Source organism: Alligator mississippiensis, chromosome 4 (genome assembly GCF_030867095.1).
Source record: "Alligator mississippiensis isolate rAllMis1 chromosome 4, rAllMis1, whole genome shotgun sequence".
In the NCBI taxonomy this organism is placed as follows: Eukaryota; Metazoa; Chordata; order Crocodylia; family Alligatoridae; genus Alligator; species Alligator mississippiensis.
This window is the reverse complement of record NC_081827.1, coordinates 156,783,595-156,794,392: the sequence shown is the minus strand read 5'-3', so window position 1 is coordinate 156,794,392 and position 10,798 is coordinate 156,783,595. Positions and strand designations below refer to the sequence as shown.

Here is a 10,798-nt window from a genome sequence, read left to right as displayed (position 1 = left end):
GCGTAGGGGAGGGGAGGGGAGAGACCCCAAAGCAGCCTGCGAGGCGGAGCACCGGGATGCCCGGCGCCTCCAGCCCCCAGAGCTGAGGCTCCTATGCTTGGAGCTGGCTGTAGAGAAGGAACCGAGGTGGGCAGCGGAAAGCTAGGTGCCACTTCCGATTTCTTACCCTACTCGGCAGCATTGGTGAGGCATAGAGGGTGCACCCCCTCACAGAAGCACTGCCAACAGCACCTGCAAGCAGCGGCCACTCAGCATGCCCCCGCCACTGACACCACCAGCAGCATCTGTGGGCGGTCGCTGATTGCTGCTGGCGGCGTCTGCCGTGGTCACCAACCGCTGCGGCCACCTGCAGGAGCTCCCCGCTCCCCGCCAACCCTGCCTGTAGGCAGTCACTGTGCCCCCCCCCCCAGCCTCCAGGGGCACCTGTCATTTGTGCTTGCCAGTATCCAATCCAAAGGGGAAACCTTTCCCTCTCCCAGCCTTCGGGGCTGTGAGCTTAACAGCCCAAGACACATACAAAAAACTGAGTGTGGTGAGAGAGAGAGAGAGGAGTCAACAGCAATGTTAAGAACATGTGGCAGCCTGGTCTTTTTTTTTTCTCACTGCTTTTCTCTTCCTTTCCCATCCTTAATGCCAGCTTCTGTGGAGAAGGCTGAGGAGTGTTGCCTGTGGTACAGCTTGTTATCATACTTTCGAAGGTCATTGGGTGTCACCAGTTCCTGGCAGATGTTCCATGACCAGGAGTAGGTGGAGAAAGTGTGATAGAAGCTGTCGTTTCCTGCCTCTAACCCAGTCTCTCTGCCATGTACTTTCTGCCACAGTTTCAATATCCTGTTCCTCTCCTGGAGTGCTATCCCTTGCCTGTACGTATCAGTTACCTGCTTCACCTATGGAGAGAAGACAGAAATTGAAAGAGGCTGCAACACTGCATTTATTCACATTTTATTCACCTTACCTCTCCCTGACATAAGACATGCATACTTTTTTCAGAAGGTGGAACGAAGAAGACAAATGTCTTGCCAGCAGTTTGAACACCCAACCTCTGCAGTAGGGAGAAAAGCAGCCTGTTGCTGCTCTGTTAACCCCCTAACATCTGGCTGGTTGTGCACAATTCCTAGCAGCAGCAGCAGTTTGGGAGTGTTCCTTCAGCATGTGCAGGGTTATTTTCCCTCTCCCCCCTCTTCCCCCCCCAAACACACACATTTACACCCTTAGGTGGCTGCTGGGACAGACTTGTTGGTATTCACTCCAGTACCCCACTAGTGAGAGACAAGGTGTCCCACTTCCAGCTTCCTGAATGAACAATCTCCTTTATCTGGACTGAAACCAGCACACTAGAGGCAAAAGGGATGCCATGACCTACCCCCAATCCCTAGAGCTAGCCAGTGCATGGAAGAAGAGAATGCTGAATTAAAGAGTTTTTGCAGGAGCCTGAGCCTAGCTGAGTCTGAAAATAGCACATGGGAAAGAGGGCCCACAGCATAGTGCTCATCAGGCATAGATTGAAAAGGCAAGGGGTGCTGGAAGTCCTCAGGAGAGGCGTTTGGTTTCACACTCACATTTGTTCGTATCTCGTTCAGGTTTTCCATAGTCAACCAGCGTTCCTTGTCCAGCAACTGAGGGCTCAGACTAAGGGAGGTCCGCCGTTCTTGGAAGTCATCAGGAGGTTTGAAAGCAGTTGCCTAATTAAAAAAAAACAGAAGTAGGTGTTTATCTACCCTTGGTCCTAATGCTTTTAGGAACAACAAAGCCCTCTCTAATGCACCTAGGCAATTGTTTATTGTTGTGTATTTGGGGAAATCCTTAAGTGAAGCATGAGATTTGACTAGTCCTATTTTAGCAATGCATGTTCTCAATTACACTGGTGTCAATCCAGACCGATTCTACTGAAGTCAGTGGAGTTGCTCTCAATTCATGCTGGAATAATCAAGATAGGATTTGGCCCTAAGCACTTTCAATGCTGACGTATGCCAGAAATACTTTTAATAAAACACAGACTGATGGCTCTGAAAGTGTCATTCCATGTTATTAAACATAGCCAGGGGTTCTCATAAAAAACAGTTTGGGTGAGTATTGTAGGGGAGAATAGAGAATTAGATATGCTTGTGGAATGGCCTGTATGGTCTCAGAGAGAGGTAGTTAGCCATGTTAGTCTGAAGATGGTCAGAAGGAAGGGAAGATATGCATCTTTATGACTAACTAAATAAGATTTATATTGAGAGCATAAGCTTTCATGAACTCAAGTTCATTCCTTCATTATTGTATGGCCTCAGTTATTTGATGCTGAGATTGGGACCTGAAGAGCCTAGGGCTGTTCTCTTCTCCAGCATTTAAGGAAAGGCTTATTTCTCCAGATATCCCACCCAGACAGCTGCAGAGGCAGTTCTGCTATGTTTTCTCCCAGAATCTTCTGGGAGCAGTGACCATAAGATGAAGAAGATCAGAATCCTGAGGAAAGTAAGGTAGGAGAGCAGCAGAGTAGGGACCCTAGACTTCAGAAAAGCGAACTTCAACTTGCTTAGGGAACTGATGGTAGGATCCCCTGGGAGGCCAAATTGAGGAGGAAAGAAGTCCAGGAAAACTGATTGTATTTTAAAGAAACCTTACTGAGGGCGCAGGAATGAACCAACTTGATGTGCAGGAAGATTAGCAAGTATGGCAGAAGACCAGCTTGGCTTAGCAGAGAACTCTTCAGTGAGTTAAAACACAAAAAGGAAGCTTGCAAAAAGTGGAAATGGGCAAATGACTAGGGAGGAATATAAGAGTATTGCTTTGCATGCAGGAATGAAATCAGGAAGGCCAAAGCAAAACTGGAGTTGCAGCTAGTGAGGGACATGAAGGATAAGGGTTTCGACAAGTATGCTAGCAACAAGAGGAAGACTAGGGAAAATGTGGGTCCCTTACTGAATGAGGATGGCAACCTAGTGACAGATGACTTGGAAAAGCCTGAAGTACTCAATGCCTTTTTTACCATTGTCTTCACAAGCAAGGTCAGCTACCAGACTACTGCACCTGGCAGCACAGTATGAGGTGGAGGTGAGCAACCAACAGTGGTGAAAGCAGGTTAGGTATTATTTAGAAAAAGATGGACATGTACAGGTCCATGGGGCTGGACACAATGCACCCGAGAGAGCTGAGGGAGTTGGCTGATGTGACTGCATACAAACTTTCTGTTTTTCTCACCAGCAAACAGCTCACTGGCCATCCTCTTTGAAAACTTGTGGCAATCAGAAGAGGTCCTGGATGATTTGAAAACAGCAAATATAGTGCTCATATTTAAGAATGAGGAGGAGGATCTGGGGAACTACAAACCAGTCAGCCTCACCACAGTCCCTGGAAAGCCTGTGCAGCAGGTCCTCAAGAAATCCATTTCCAAGTACTTGGAGGAGAAGAAGGTGACTAGAAATGGTCAGCCTGGATTCACCAAGGGGAAATCATTCCTGACCAACCTGATTGCCTTCTCTGACAAGATATCTGGTGCTCTGGATGTGGGGAGAGCAGTGGACGTGATATACCTTGTCTTCAGCAAGGCTTTAGATACAGTGTCCCACAACATTCTTGCAAGCAAGCCAAGGAAATATAGGTTGGATGAATGGACTGTAAGGTAGATAAAAACTAGCTGGATTGCCAGGCTCAAAGTATAGTAATCAATGGCTTGATGTCTAGTTGGCAGCTAGAATGAAGTAGAGTGTCCCAGGGGTTGGTCTTGGTGCCTGTTTTGTTCAGTATCTTTGACCTGGAAGATGAGATGAAGTGTACCCTCAGCAAGTTTGCAGATGACACCAAGTGGGTGGGAGTATTAGATACACTGGATGGTAGGCCTAGGATTCAGAGAGACCTTGACAAGTTGGAGGATTGGACCAAAAGAAATCTCATGAGGTTCGATTAAGACAAGTGAAAAGTCCTGCACTTAGGTTGGAACAATCCCATGCACCAGTACAGACTGGGGACCAACTGGCTAAGCAGCAGCTCTTTAGAAAGGAACCTGGGGATTACATTGGACAATAAGCTGAATATGAGCCAACAGTGTGTCCTTGTTGCAAAGAAGGCTAATGGCATACTGGACTGTATTAGTATGAATGTTGCCAGAAGATTGCGGGAGGTGATTATTCCCTTCTATTCAGCACTGGTGAAGACACATCTGGAGTGTTTTGTCCAGTTTTGGGCCCCCCACTACAGAAAGGATGTAGACAAATAGGAGAGAGTCCAGTGGAAGGCAGTGAAAATCCAAATGGGGCTAGGGCACATGACTTATCAGGAGAGGCTGAAGAAACCGGGCTTATTTAGTCTGGAGAGGAGGAGACTGGGAACACTTTCTCACTAGGAGGGCAGTAAAACACTGGAACAGGTTACCCAGAGAGGTTGTGAAATCTCCATCTTTGGAGGTTTTCAAGACCTAGCTAGATCAAGCCTTTGCTGGGATGATATAGTTAGGGATGGTCCTGCAGGTGGTTAAACTAGATGACCTTCTGAGGTTCCTTCCAACCCGAATTTTCTATGATTCTATTATTTTGCTTTCAGGCTGCTAGGACTAAATCCATCCAGTTTATTTAGTCCCTTAAGAAGTAGAGAAGCAAGCAAGACTCTGGTTCCCTATAAGAGGAGCTACCATTGTTATGTGGAACAGTCACTCAGAGGCACTGTGTATCTGGCTTTTTGGCCTTGTAAAGGGGAGAACAATTCTAGGCATTTTGGCTGTGGTGAATGCCAGGTGTGCAAACCACAAAGATGCCCCATGACATGTTAATCTTGAATGGACTTACAGCCATGCCTGGTGTATCTACATGTTCATTAATGTGTTTTTGCTAATGTGCGTTATATTTAGTACCTCCATTGTAAGGTACTAGAAAAAAGTGTATTAGCCTATTTTAATGCCCATTAGTAAAAATGTACTATTTGTGACATTTTAAAATTGGCTAATGTGCATTAAAGCGCACATGTAGACACATCCAGTAAGTCCATTGCAATAAGCACACATTAAACTATAGAGTATCCAAGGTCTGTTTAAAGCTAAGGTGACTCTTTATAGATAAGCATGATAAAGACATGCTAGTGTATGTAGTGAACAGAACTCATGGGAGTGGTGTGGTCAGCCTCATATCTGGCCATCTTTGGTTCTGCTTGATGACTAGCTACTCACTCAGAGATGCCTGACAGGCCAGTACTAAGCTTGGAGAAAGAGTCTTTCTCACATTTCTGGATTTACCAGAAGCCCCCTTAAGGGCTCTGACACTGTGGTCTTGTACTAATGAGTATGCATTGAATAACTGCAAAAACATCTTTTGGACACAGAGGCTTTCTCTTACAGGGAACCAGATAGCATTTTTCCAGTTACCTCCTTCAGAAATTAGTCTAAAAAATTTAAAGGGAAGCTAAACTGGTGTAATTTGATTCCTTTTCAGCACATTTAGTTGTCTACCACATTGCTATAGGCTTCTGTAGACACACACAGACTTACTCCTGTTTCATATCATTGAATCTGGCTCATGAAGTGTAATGCATTCTAAAGTTGGTGAGAAAAATGGGAAGTTGTAATGGGAAATTGTAAGAGTGTGTGTTAAAGCAGCCCCCAACCTACTGCCACTTACATGAGCTTCCAGCTCCCTAGATAAGATGCACTAAAGTAGACCTTTAGATATGAGTAGGGATGTCTAAAAGAATGTGGCTAGGATTTTCGAAGAAGTGTAAGGCTCCTTTGAAAATCTGATCGTCTGAGCCTAACAGAATCTAAGTTACACCACCTTCCATATCACCTTGCAATAGGTCTCAGGTGCCTACATGCCAGTTGCATGCCAGGCATGTTGACTGCACAGATTTCAGTGGGAATGTATCTGTGCCACAAGGATTCAGACTTATTTTTGTGCCTCAAAGGTCATTCCATAGTTAAACTGCTTCTGCTCACCTCATGCACCCAGTTTCTTTTATGAAAGAAGTGGTTCTCAAAGGATGGTATCCTTTTTTTCCTCCTCTGCATCTCCAGCTTCTGCAAGTCTTTTTTTGGCCTGGTCTTTGTCACACCATCTCGATTGGGAAGCAATGGGAAGATGGGTACTTGTGCATAAGGGCTGTTTGAAGTGGAAGTACATGCTAACAAAAGGAAGAAAAAGACTGGGTGTTAGTAATTGAGCACTGCCGTCTGCTGTTTAGCTCTTAGCTCTTCTTACTTTATGACCAGTCCAACCAACTCTGGACTGTGCAAGTCCTGAGATCGCTACTACTCACCTTCCTCCTCTCTTTGTACCTTGCTCTCCTTAAGACAGAAGTGTGTACTGGCAGAGCAGACAAGCCAGCTTGCAATGGTACTAGAGATGTTGGTTCAAGCTTTTTGCTAAAGGCGGCCCCATGCCAACCCAGCTGTACACAGTTATGTAGTCATTTGGGCTAATGAGTCAAAGATGGCTAGATGTAATTGTAGCTATGTCACTTGTGTGCTGTTGGCTACAAAAAATGGCCTGCCCTCAGCAGGCCGGGCTAATAGGTCATCCAGGCTCAGGCAGTCGGGTCAGTAGTATCTGAGTTGGGGCGCACAACTTTAGAGACCTCAGGGCCTAATTTTCAGATGCATTTGAACCCCTACTATTCCCTCTGAAGCCAAAGCAAGTTGGGGATTCTTAGCTTCTCTAAATAATCAGGCCTCCCTATGTCTAAAGTTAGGAATCCATAAATGGAGGCACCACAAATTAGAGAATGCTTCTGAAAATGTCTTAATCAATGAGTTGTTATAAGAACTAAACAGATAGTCTTTTGTAGCCTGTGAGCTGCTGTACTTTGATTTGCCACAAAGAGGAGCTAAACATTATTTAAGGCTGGCTTGGCTAATCTGATTGTTTTAGACCAGGGCAGGGCTCTCCAACTAGCAGCCTGTGGGATGCATGCTGTCCCCAAGAGCGGGTCCCTATGTGCAGGAGTGTGCGCTTGTAGAGGCACAAATAGTAGCACAAATTTGTGCTGCTGCTTTGTGCCTCATCGCATGCCTCTGCATGTGAGTTTTGGCGTGCAGCAAATTGTCCTGGATAGGGGCTGGGGAGGCTGGGTCCAGTACCTGTGCTGGCCTCAACAGTCTTACCTGGTGGTGTGCTGGAGCAGCAGGGGCAGCATGGAGGCTTGGCCAACAGCCAGAACATTGCTCTGGGTGGCCTGGTCTCCATTTGTTCTGGTGCACACTTTTTTTGCATGCATTGTACCACTTCTTATTCTGGTGGGTATTTTGCTACTGGGATTTCTCAGTAGCAAATTTTGCCACCACACTGCAAGTTTGCAGCATGGTATATGTTTTCATGTTCCCCATGTATGGCTTGTGGCACTGTGGCAGGGCACTGTGGGTGCCTGCCACTTTAAGGGCCTGGAGCTGGCAGCTGCCAGGTGCCTGCTCAGGGCGGCCATTTTGGATCTGGGGCTGCCCATATGGGCATTTTGCTGCTGGAGGGCAGGCAACAGCACTGCCTGGCCAGAGGGCTGCTGGGATCAACTGGAGGTAAGGGAGGAGCTGTAGGGGATGGTCAGGAGTTTCCTGGTCCTGGGCATGACTTAAAACTGCACCCTGCTGGGAGTGGGTGGCCTGGTGGGGCTCCCAGTGGTGCAGGAGCTCCCAGGAAATGCCAGGCCAGTTACCACCCTGGTGAAAGGCAGGTTGGGGTGCCTTAACCCCTAGCCCCCACAACTGGGTGGGTCACCCCTTCGTAGGGCCTGGAGGGTGGACCCCCGGAGAGAGAAAAGGCCATAGACTCAGGCCTGTCTGGACTTCCCCTGACTGGCCCATGCTGGGGCCAGGACCAGAAGGGCGGGGGGCCACTGCGAGGAACACCCAAGAGCTGTGCGCCTGGGGTTTCAGCTGGCCTGGAGGTGGGCCAGGGCTAGTAGCCAAAGGTCCTGGGGGGACCACACCTGTAAAGGGAAGCGGTTCAGGGAGCTATGCTGCCCAGGATGAAGGCGGATGAGGCCGCCTGAGGGGAGGAATTCAGGCGGGGGTCAATCAGGAGGATTCTGGGGCCTGGGGGGGGCGGTGATTATGATAACATCTGGATGCCATCTGCTAGGCTTAGGCTGCGGTGTAGGGGAAGAATGGAGCCACAGATACTGCCCCCTGGCATCGGTGCAGGAAATAGGCAGCCTCCCATTTATTAACATCTATGAATTAATTCCAACAAGGTGTGGCAGGCAAGAAGGTGGGTGGTTAGCCCAGAAACAAGTGGGCAGGCCACAGGGGAAGTGGCCCCGAGAAGGCCCCCTGTTACAGGCACCATAAAGGGGTTTGTGGTGCCACGAACTGCAAGGCCCTGCAAATGGGTATACCAACCCCAAGGGATTAAGTTGCAGCCCCTGGGCTCCTGGTCCAGGCACTGCTCCCCTTTGCGATCCTGCTTTGATGCTGGAGTCCCTGAACTCCCCTCAATCTTGGAAGTAGGGCAGAGCAGGGTGGTGTGGCTCATGGGGCTGCAGGAGCGCATGGTCAGAGAGCTGCTGGGGACCACATTTGGCATCTGCACCACCATGGTCAAGTGGGAGTCACTTGCCATGCAGCAGGTGAGAGCCACGTGGCAAGACTGCAGCGCACATCACATCTGCGCGCGCAGGGGGCCCACATGGTGTGGCATGTCCATGCATCGGGGCCATGGGCATGGCAGAGGCTCAAGTGATGTTTCAGAGCTTTTGCTCGTGGTGCTTTGGGTGCTTGTGGTGTGATGGGGGAGTTGAGGCTTATGTGACATGTCAGGCCCAATACAAGGTGGTGGTGGTAGTCAGGGAGACTCATGTGGCACAGCGTGGGACCTGTGTGACATATAGCCCTGGGGGTGTGCAGCTTGTGTGGCATGGCTGGGAGGCCAGCAGTCCGCAGCCACTTTGAAGTCGGGCAGCCCTGCTTTAGAGTGGCAGTTCTCAACGGTTATAAACTCAAGTCACCCCTGGTAAGACTTGAGGCACCCCTTGGAAAATCTAGCTCTTATCTATTGCTTGTTTTTTGACTATGGAACAGTAATAGAGCAATTGTTGAGGGGCAAACAACTTGAGAATGTTTTTGACACTATAGCTTCCTATATTGACACTTTTCCTATCTTGCAGCACCTGAGGCTACAGTGGCACCCTGGTGGAGAATTACTGCTGTAGACCTTAATGGAGTGATAGTGCAATCCCTTAGATTAAAATTATTTTTTGCCACATGGTAGTGCAGAACACTGCCTCATGTTCAAGTCTGGCAGTTCATAACTGTTAGTTTGACTTGGACCCAGTCTAGCTAGGAAGGTGGTTGTTCCCTTTAACTCCATTCAAACATTTGTGTTAATATACAGGACAAGGGCACAAACAGCACGACTGCAGACCCTACACTCTGGATTGAAAGTGGCATTATCAATGGTGCCATGTCAAAACGGCTGGATTAACCTATGCAGATTGGACCCAACTGACATTACAAGGTCACTGGTTCTCATAATGCTCACTGGACTGTTTGTGCAGCCTCTTCTCAAAACATCTTATTGTGACTTTTCAGAAACCCCACCCCCAGCTATATATGTTCATTGCTGCCCTGCCCAGACACCTACATAGCAGTGTGAAGAAATCTGGTTCCCTGCACTTCTGGTCTAGGTCTGACTCAAGCCTGGAAGAACAGAATGGTCTAATAGAGTCGGGTCTTGGACTGGTACATGGCAATACTATACACTTATGCAAACTGTTATCACTCTTTAGCACCTTGGCTTTCTTGCTTGATATAGTTTTCTGTTTGGCACAGCCAATGAATGGTATTTTGGGGAGACTGCCATTTATTTTTCACCCAGTTTAAAGAAGAGGCAAACCTAACAATGGTAGTGCTCCATGTTGGTGGAGCTTAGAGTGCCCCAACCCTGTTTCTGATGCAGATCCTGACTAGATAAGTTGTCTGGAGTTGGGAAATCCAATTCAGTAGTTGGTTCTGAAAATTTGGGCTGAAATGACATACCTGAGATCACAGTGAGTCTGTGGCACAACCTGGAAAAGAATCCAGTGTCCTGCACTTGAAATATATGTTTATGCTCCCTCCTATTATTCACACATCTTGATATGTGAGTGTTAACAGTGGCTATTTTGGGTACAGGTAGATACTTTGAGTGGGTTTACCAACTGCTAGCTGTGAAAATTTTTTGCTAACCAGGGGCTTCATTCACAGCCTGCTGGAGTTTAAGGAAAGACCTCCCTGTAACAAGGGACTCAGGTCCTATTACTGTAAAAGGGCTGAAGGGTCAGCAAAATCTGAGGCCCCTTTAAGAATAGGAGTTTTGCGGCCCAGAGGGGTAGCAACTCAAAAAAGGAGAAGGTAGCACCAAAAAGGGACCAGGAGCTCAGATCCCCAAGACTAACTGGAAAGGAATCTTTGGTCTGTAGACTGCAAGGGCAGGAAAAGTGTAGTACTTACAGTAGTAGGCAGTCCTGGCAGGGCAGCTGCTTGGGCAGCAGAGCTGCCAGCTTCTGGGAAGAACAGACTGCCAGGCAGTGAGCTTCATGGAGGCTGCACTCCTGACCAAAAGTGAACTGCAACCAGTATCAAGACTGCTTAATGATAAGCAACTAACTCAGGACCATAGACCAATGCTTGTAGAATTGGCTGAGAGTGATAAGGCTCTAGCTGAAATAATGGAAACCCTTGGGCCAAGGCTGAGCACCAGGGGTCAGCTGACTGATGGGGGACAAGCTGGCCAATATATAGGCTTGTCCCAAGGCAGAAGGGAGTCACTGTGCAGGAGGGGCAAGGGAGCCTCCCTCTTGTTAAGTGTGTGTGCCTGGAAGAATTAAAATTTTGGTTATTTTGCTTATTTTTATTTAATGGGGT

The 10,798-nt window shown here is 47.9% G+C and overlaps 1 protein-coding gene across 2 annotated transcripts in view; it reads right to left on the bottom strand.

The window, feature by feature from the left end:
- Positions 1 to 404: 404 nt before the first annotated feature.
- Positions 405 to 10,798, bottom strand: part of EFCAB3 (EF-hand calcium binding domain 3) — a 48,318-nt gene continuing 37,924 nt past the window's right edge. For both annotated transcript variants that reach the window (XM_059726834.1, XM_059726835.1), the window contains 3 exons: positions 5,903 to 6,087; positions 1,560 to 1,682; positions 405 to 887 (listed from right to left, as the gene is read on the bottom strand). In XM_059726834.1, the coding sequence (XP_059582817.1) occupies positions 600 to 887; positions 1,560 to 1,682; positions 5,903 to 6,087 (596 nt within the window). In that variant the 3' untranslated portion in view covers positions 405 to 599. The remainder of the gene's footprint in view (positions 888 to 1,559; positions 1,683 to 5,902; positions 6,088 to 10,798) is intronic.